Genomic DNA, 8,369 nt, shown 5'->3' on the forward strand with positions numbered 1-8,369 from the left:
ATGGAGCCTATGCAGCATGCAACAAGTGGAAGAGTTGAAGTGTTTGATAAGAGTGTTACCAATATGGTTTTCAGCCATTTTGTACTCTCTAGTAGTTGTTCAACAACACACTCTCCTTGTGTTTCAAGCCCTTCAATCAAATAGAAGAATCGGAAACAGCAACTTCAAGATTCCTGGTGCATCTTATTCCGTCTTCTTAATGCTAAGCATGACCTTATGGTTACCAATCTATGATAGAACAGTTGTTCCATTACTCAGAAAAATCACTGGAAAAGACGGCGGCATAACAATCCTTCAAAGGATGGGAGTTGGCATGTTTCTGTCTATACTATGCATGCTTGTATCTGCATTTGTTGAAACTCAAAGAAGACACTTAGCTATAACAAATCCTATAGGAATTCAACCGAGAAAAGGCGCTATTTCATCGATGTCGGGTTTTTGGTTGATTCCTCAATTAATTCTAGCAGGACTAGCTGAAACATTCACTTCTGTTGGACAAATTGAATTTTACTATAAACAGTTTCCTGAGAATATGAAAAGCATTGGAGGGTCACTTTTTTATTGTGGCATGGCAGGATCAAGTTATTTGAGTGCTTCTCTAATTTCAGTTGTTCATAGAACTACATCTAAATCTGCAACAGGAAATTGGTTACCAGAAGATCTTAATAAGGGAAGATTGGAATTCTTTTATTATATGGTTGCAGCATTAGAATTGTTGAACTTTTTGTACTTTCTTATGTGTTCCAAATGGTATAAATATAGAGAAACTAGCAGCACTAGCATTGGTAATGCATGAAAATATAATGATAGGTAGTGTATGAAGTTGTGCTCTTTTTAATTGGCCTAAAAGGAATAATATTGTTGTATGGATTGATTAGTATCCTTTTATTGTAATTGCAATATTCTTATAATATAACAAAAGGGTGGAATCTAGAACAAAAAATAAATAAAATAAGAGAGTGGAAGGGGTATCAATTCATGTTTAGTGTGGAATTCTATTTGCATTTTTGAACGCGGGGCGGAGCTTTACAGAAACACGGGGCCCCGGCCATCCAAAAAAAAAATTATAAAAAAAAATGATTAAAATGTCCTGATTAAAACTAAAAAATTACAAACAATATCTACTCCTAATTCAATTTTCTCTTTCTTTCTCTTTCTTCTTCTCTCTTCCAGCCTTCCTCCCTCCCTCTTCCAGAATCAGATTCACGACAAACGCGCGGCCGCCTCTGCCTGACTGCCTCTGCGGCGGTGGCCGTTCGTCCCTCTCTGTTCGCCGCGTTGCTGCTTTGTTCAAAAGGTTCTTATTTTGTTAGTGCTGATTTTTGTTAGTTAGTTTTGATTTGGAGTTTCAATTAGACGTTAGTGTTGATTTTTGTTTAGAGTTTTTGTGTTGCATATAAGGTGTTTGATTTTATGTTTATATAAAGTGTTTGAGTCTTTTTTTTTGTTGCACATAAGGTGTTTGATTTTATGTTCATATAAAGTGTTTGAGTTTTTTTGTTGCATATAAGGTGTTTGAGTTTTGTTGCATTTTTATTTGAGTTTTTTTGTCCATATAAAGTGTTTGAGTTTTTTTGTTGCATGTAAGATGTTTTATGTTTCTTAAATGGATTGATTTAGATAAGTTTGTGAGAATGAAGAAAAGTAAAAGAATTGATTGATTTAGATAAGTGTTTTATGTTGCATATAAGGTTCAGATATTTTAATGTCGGCCACCCCAAGCTTATTAGTCAAGCTCCGCCACTGAATGGGAGCATATTGCAACGACGGCGTTTCGTTGCCTCTGCGTTACGACGTCGTTTCTTCTCGTGAGAAACACATTCATGACAACCTCCATGGCAACATCTTCATCGATTCTGTAACTTTTCTTTTTCTTTTTCAATTTTTTGTTGAATTTAATAGCTTCAAAGAAACTCTACACTATGTGACAATGGCGTTATTCATTTATTTTTATTTTTTTTAATTTTATGATTTTTTGTGTGTGTGTTTTCAGCTGAGTTTGAAGTTCATTGACACAGAACAGTTTCAGAGGCAAGATTGAAACTATTTGTTATTTCCAAAATCTCGATATTTTCTGAATTGGATATTTATTTATTTATTTATTTTTTTGTTTTATATATTGCAGGCTTCGTGAGTTGAAACAACTTGGTGAGTTGATATATTCTTGCACTATTCATTGTTTTAAATTATATTTTTTATCATTGTGATTTGCATAATGAAACTAGTCATCTTTTTGGTTGTTTTTGTATATGAATGAATTGTTCTTGAAATGGTGGAGATAGCTCTGAATTCTTCATGATTGGATATTTTTGTATTTTATGTGGGAGCTTAGGTTATAGTAGTCATAATTTGTGTTTTGTTGCCTTTTTATTTGAAGATATTGTAATGGTTGAAATCAGGTTGTTATATATAATGGAATGAATAACAGGCAATCAAGTATTACACTGTAGAATGCGTTATTATGTTTTAAATTTGTTCATTTCAATTCTTTAGAGACAATAATTAGTGTATTGAGACTTAAGTGAATCGACTATTATCATGGAACTCATTACCATCTCCTGTATATATTTATGTGTCATAATATCCTACACTTCTTCTGAGCCATGTACGCCTAATGAGTTTTACTTGCAGAAAATGAGTTACAAGCATTTTTATTTTGTGTAAAACAGGTTTTACAGTTTATTAGAGTGGTATGTTTTTATATAGCTTTCAATTCTTCATTTGTGTTAGTTTTATGGGGAAGATTTCATATTGAAACGACACTAAGTTAAAGAGTATAACTTTGCAATTTCGTAAAGCTGTGTTTGCTTTATAACAAGTTTAGTGTTACGCGAATTCGGCCACCTGATGTAAAATTGTGTAAGTTACGCGAATTATTATTACATGATGCAAACTTTGGCCATGTGTGTAAAAAGAAGAATAAAAGATATTTCTGAATTCTGATTTTTCACTACTATGTTACAGTGATGAAAACACACATAGTTGAGTATTATGGAACCTTAAATGGAATAGTATTTGCATTTATGCCATTATGCAACCAACACAAAGAGGTCGCCAGTTTGATTCCCCGATAAGTAATGACAATAATTAATCTATTTATAACTATACGCGAAAATGTTGCATCTTTGATGCAATATAGTAATATATCAAGGATCTTATGAAATACCTATCACAGATTCACTGATATACCTTTAGTGCATGCATGACTTGATATAACTTTTTTGAATTTTCAGTTGTATGATCTCTCCAATAGATGAATTTGTTTTATGTTTCAGGTTTGACACACTTGGTTTACCCAGGCGCTGTTCATTCCAGATTTGAACATTCTCTTGGAGTGTACTGGATTGCTGGCCAATCTGTTGAAAAGCTTAATAGATATCAAGTAATTTTTTTTTTTTTTAATTTTATAATTTGCCCTTTTAAAGGTCAGTGTTGTTAAATAGCGACTATAGCGTAGTAGAATTTGAACAAATTGCTATTTGGTACAAAATGTTAAATAGCAACTGTAGCGGCTTACCAAGCAAAATAGCAACTATAGTGCTGCTATAGCATTGTTGTGGAAACGAATACGAACAATTTGTTATTTTCTATGATCTGCAATTGACAACACTATAGAAGGTATAATAGTCTTTTTGTTGAAAGTATCATCCATGCCTGTGATCTTTCAGGGAAGTGAGCTTGGTATTGATAAATTTGATATTCAAACGGTGAAACTTGCTGGTATATAATTTTTTTTTCAAAACTGGTCGTGATTTTATTTCCATTAAAAGTTTTTATTTATTCCTGACATAGTCATCATTCTTGTTAGGACTTATGCATGATGTGGGACACGGGCCATTCAGTCACTTGTTTGAACGCGAGTTTCTTCCCCAAGTTATGAGCGGTTCTGATTGGTACTATTGTCATTTGAATTCATTTCATTTTTCTTTGTAATGTTATAGAAATAAGTTTTCTTGTGTTTCTAAGTCCTGTGTAAAAAATTATTACTATGTTTTATATGGTTATTCGTAAAACTTTGTGGTCATTATGATTATACACACCATACATACAATGTGTAATGTTGTGTAATGTTTTGTACTTCGTAGGTCGCATGAACAAATGTCTGTCAATATGGTTGATCATATAGTTGAGGAACACCGTATTGATATTGATCCTCAGATGTTAAAAAGAGTCAAGGTAATGCTACTACTTTCAATTGTCTTTTACCTGTTTTATATCAAGTATATTGAGTTACTGAATAGTAGACTTTTAATTTGGCAGGAGATGATATTGGCGAGCTCCGAATTTGCTCTTCCTAGGGTAAGATTTTTTATTTTTTGTATTTAAATTATTTATTCCCAAAATATTTGTTGATGTCCGATAGGATTGATGAGTTTTGTTTATTCTTATTGTCAGTATTTAGTTCAAACATCTCTTTTTTTCTGCTTTTAATATAATTTGTTTTCCTTTTGTTTGTTATTTAGAGCTCAAGTGAGAAGAGTTTCCTGTATGATATTGTTGCAAATGGACGAAATGGAATCGATGTTGACAAGTAAGTAAGCACATAAAATTTAACAGTTGAATCTGGTTTACAATTTTTTTCCATTCATCTAAGTAATGCTTTGTGGAAACTACTGATTTGCAGATTTGACTATATTGCTCGTGACTGTCGAGCTTGTGGTGTTGGATGCAACTTTGAATTTCAGAGGTTTCATGAATTATTTTCAAAATAACTTTTTCTTAGCAATAAATTAGAAGTATATAATATACCCAAGGGATATATGTCTCTTCAATATCATAAATTGTGGTGTCCTTGCAGGTTATTGGAGACCATGCGGGTTTTAGATGACGAGATTTGTTATCGTGCAAAGGATTGTTAGTGTTATGTCTCACATTTTTTTTAATGCTGATTCAATTGCATGTTTCTAAGTTGCGTTTGGCTTTGTCATTTTCTAGATCTTACCATCCACAAGTTGTTTGCAACTCGTGCTGATCTGTATAGAACAGTTTATACACATCCAAAAGTAAAGGTACAAAGTTGTTACCCCTTGCTTTTTATTTTATCCTTTCCTGTCTCTTTAACATCCATAAACTTCCACTTTTTGATTTTAATCAGTGTTTCCAAATAACAGCTATATTGGCTTTGTAGTGCTACAGTGTAGCGGAATTTTAGCAAACCACTACTATTCCACGATATGCGATTTAGTACCAAGTAGTGTCAAATAGTGGCTATAGCAGCATTATAGCATTGTAACGTAGTATAATTTGAACAAACATCTGTTTTCTTTGACAACACTGGTTTTAATTATTTCTAACCTCATCTTGATGTTTCCAGGCAATAGAGCTTATGGTGGTTGATGCACTTGTGCAAGCAAATGATTATTTGCAGATTTCATCTAGCATTCAAGATCCTGGTGAATATTGGAAGGTTATTATTTTGAGAGCTTCTTTCAAATAAAAATGTATTGAAAGCATTTTGTATCATTTTTATGTATAGTAAAATATATTTTATTTTGAAAAATGCAGCTGGATGATTCTATAATTAAAACCATTGAGATTTCTCATGCGTCCGAACTGAAGGAGGCTAGAGAGTTGATCCTGCGCATTCGAAGGCGGAACCTGTATCAGGCATGTTTTTACCGGTTACTTTTGTGTGACGTTTTTCTTATCCATTCAACAATTTTTGTTTAAGGTTTCTGAAAACGAGGATTTTTCTCTTTCATTTTGCAGTTCTGTAATGAGTATGCTGTTCCAAGGGATATAATGGATAATTTTAAGAAAGTCACTCCAAAGGATATAGTTTGTTCACAGGTCCTTATTCTCTTTAATTCTTCTCATTCGTGTATGCTTGTGATTCTTGTCAAGGTTCAACAAGGAATTCCAAATTGTTTTTTATGTAACATCATTTGACAGAAAAATGGTGGGGTTATGTTGAAAGAGGAGGATGTAGCTGTTTGCAACACCAAAATCGATTTGACTCGCGGAAAGGATAATCCTCTTGAAAGGTATTCAATGAAGAATCATAGTATTAATTACTGCGGACCTTCAGTTTGTTTTTAACTTCCTAATATCATTTGCTAACTTAATCTTTTCTTATCTATTCTGGTTCATGTTTTGGTAGCAGCATCCACTTTTTCAAGGTACATCAATGAACCTAACTATGTTTTATCAAAAGATATAAGCATCTTGTATTTTGTTTTCGATGGTCTTTATATTGTATTAGGCGATTTATTAGGTGATGTTATGGCCCTGTTTGGATAAAGAGCATAATTAAGCAGTTATAGCATAAATGCTTATCGTATATGAGCTTATGTATTAGCTATTTCTACAATTAAAGTTAAAGTAATGCCAAATTGTTTTCATTCAAGCTATAAGCTGTTTTCATAAGCTATCCTAAAGAGCTTATGAAAATAAGTCGAAAACAATTTATGAACATGTCAAAAGTTGTTTCTATAAGCTCTCTCAAAGAGTCTCACTAGTGCTTATGCCAATAGATAAATTCAAACAAGTCAATATAAACAGACATTATGTCTTCTTTTCAGACTAGCAAACCCTCTTAATTGACGTACTTCTTGACGGTTTCTAGTTTTTCAATTATTCTATCTAGCTAACTAGTTCAAGTTCATTTCCTTTTTTTACTATTAATTGAAAGTGGAACTTGAAGAATTATTTTATAATTTCTACTGGCTGGTATATATTTCATTTACATCTTTATAATCTATTCAGGATTATGAAAGCTCCGAGAAATTTACAATACCCGACGAGCGCATAAGTCACTTGTTACCTGCATTCTGTCAAGATATGATTGTAAGGGTGTACTCAAAAAAGCCGGAACTGGTCAGTCTAAATTAAATCCATTCCAAGTTTTTGATATTGTTGTCTTTGTAGACATTCATGCCAAGTTCACTGACCTTGTACTTTGAACAAATCCTATATAGGTGGAAAAAATTTCAGAGGCTTTTGAAAATTATCAGCTAAAAACATATGGTATCAAAGCACAGGTACATTCGACACCAGAGAAGAAGAAACGTCGTTACAATTCATGTATATGAGAGTTGTTTCTTTTGGCTTTTTTTGTAGAATTATCATCGCTACCACTAAGTGTTGTCATATAGTGGATATAGAGGCGTTGTAACTATATAGCATAATAGAATATGAACAAATCACAATTGTTCCTTGATACACAATTTAGTACAAAGTTTTGTCGTATGGCAGTAGCATAGCAGAATTTGAACAAACTGCTATTTTCCCCAATCCGCACGATTGACAACTCTACTACTACTTTTTTTGTATGATGCTTAGAAAATAGAAGTATTCATGTTTTCCACAATGGAAATATAGTTTTTGAGTCAATAGCAGCTGTATTCTTTGAAGGATTGTGGTGTTATTTCCACACCAAAAACAAATGTTACAATCTTTGGAAGCTGTGATTGAGTTTTACCATATCAAAGAATCTATTACATGTATATAGCAATTGATTTTTATTTTATTTCAATTGTTAGCTGTAATTTTGGGTGTAAGCATTATTTCATTTCACTGCTAGATGGCATTCTCAACTTGTTAATGTTACCTATATTTCATGTTCCTGAATAGTGCTGTATTTGTCATGATACTAAATGTCTGATATTCTTTTTTGAGTTAGAATTGAACTCGGTACTCTCCAATAGTGCCAAAAGTCTGATTAGTTTATGTATCTGCGTAATGTCTTTGGATTAAAGTTTGCATATTGAGTATTAGATAGTTTATTTTGATAAGTTGATTTTATTTAAAAGTGAGTTTAAGTGAATTGACATGTCCAAGAAATATTGTATGAATAGTGATTTTAATATAGTAATTATTATTGTATTAAATGTATTCAGGGATTTTATGCTTCTTAGGCAAGGTAATAATATTGTTGGATTGCCTTATTGACTCCTAATACATGTGTATCTCGTGACCATGAAAATTTGTGGTGCTGAGACCATAATAAAAAACCATTGATCTCATCTTAAAGATCATAATAACATATTTCATGCCTACATCATTTATGATGTTTGATGAATTTTTACCAGGTAATTACTTTATTAATTTTATTTTTTCTATCACTCTTTTTAGGGCATTATATGCAAGGTTTTCAAAGCTATTTAATTTGCGACATTATAATTTTTTATGGTTATACATCCATGTAAAATGTGTTTGATGCAATTCTTTTTAATTGAAATAGACTTAAATTATTTCATCAGTAATCAAATGATCAATAAAAAAATGAGAGACAAGAATTATATATGGACGCTTTAGCAAAACAATGGATATCAGTAGATTGAGTAAGCATTATTTATTTATTATTTTGTTGAAGACAAATCAAGTGAATGTTGTATTCTAAATTATGTTAATCTATCACATTTTTATTA

At 32.0% G+C, this 8,369-nt stretch overlaps 2 protein-coding genes and 1 pseudogene across 5 annotated transcripts in view; 2 read left to right on the forward strand and 1 right to left on the reverse strand.

The window, feature by feature from the left end:
• Positions 1–199, reverse strand: part of LOC113785452 (DNA polymerase lambda-like) — a 3,593-nt gene extending 3,394 nt beyond the window's left edge. For both annotated transcript variants that reach the window (XR_003471514.2, XM_073365108.1), the window contains exon 1: positions 60–199. Coding sequence is in view for 1 of the 2 variants with exons in the window: in XM_073365108.1 (XP_073221209.1) it covers positions 60–78 (19 nt within the window). In the remaining variant the exon portion in view is untranslated. The remainder of the gene's footprint in view (positions 1–59) is intronic.
• Positions 1–880, forward strand: part of LOC101504425 (protein NRT1/ PTR FAMILY 2.9-like) — a 2,352-nt pseudogene extending 1,472 nt beyond the window's left edge.
• A 287-nt stretch (positions 881–1,167) lies between these two features.
• On the forward strand, positions 1,168–7,474 carry LOC101503673 (uncharacterized). 3 transcript variants are annotated; one of them, XM_027331849.2, is made up of 20 exons: positions 1,168–1,297; positions 1,692–1,858; positions 1,994–2,031; positions 2,126–2,148; positions 3,276–3,382; positions 3,669–3,720; positions 3,809–3,893; positions 4,086–4,176; positions 4,261–4,299; positions 4,464–4,531; positions 4,625–4,687; positions 4,799–4,854; positions 4,936–5,009; positions 5,315–5,407; positions 5,506–5,607; positions 5,710–5,790; positions 5,893–5,984; positions 6,101–6,119; positions 6,706–6,816; positions 6,918–7,474. In XM_027331849.2, exons 2-20 carry the CDS (start codon positions 1,748–1,750, stop codon positions 7,029–7,031), a joined length of 1,419 nt encoding a protein of 472 aa, XP_027187650.1. In that variant the 5' UTR covers positions 1,168–1,297; positions 1,692–1,747; the 3' UTR covers positions 7,032–7,474. The 3 variants fall into 3 exon arrangements, with proteins under 3 accessions (XP_027187650.1, XP_027187651.1, XP_027187649.1); XM_027331850.2 differs by having other exon boundaries at positions 6,104–6,119; XM_027331848.2 differs by having other exon boundaries at positions 1,698–1,858.
• Positions 7,475–8,369: the final 895 nt, after the last annotated feature.

This window comes from Cicer arietinum, chromosome 2 (genome assembly GCF_000331145.2).
Source record: "Cicer arietinum cultivar CDC Frontier isolate Library 1 chromosome 2, Cicar.CDCFrontier_v2.0, whole genome shotgun sequence".
Taxonomy (NCBI): Eukaryota; Viridiplantae; Streptophyta; class Magnoliopsida; order Fabales; family Fabaceae; genus Cicer; species Cicer arietinum.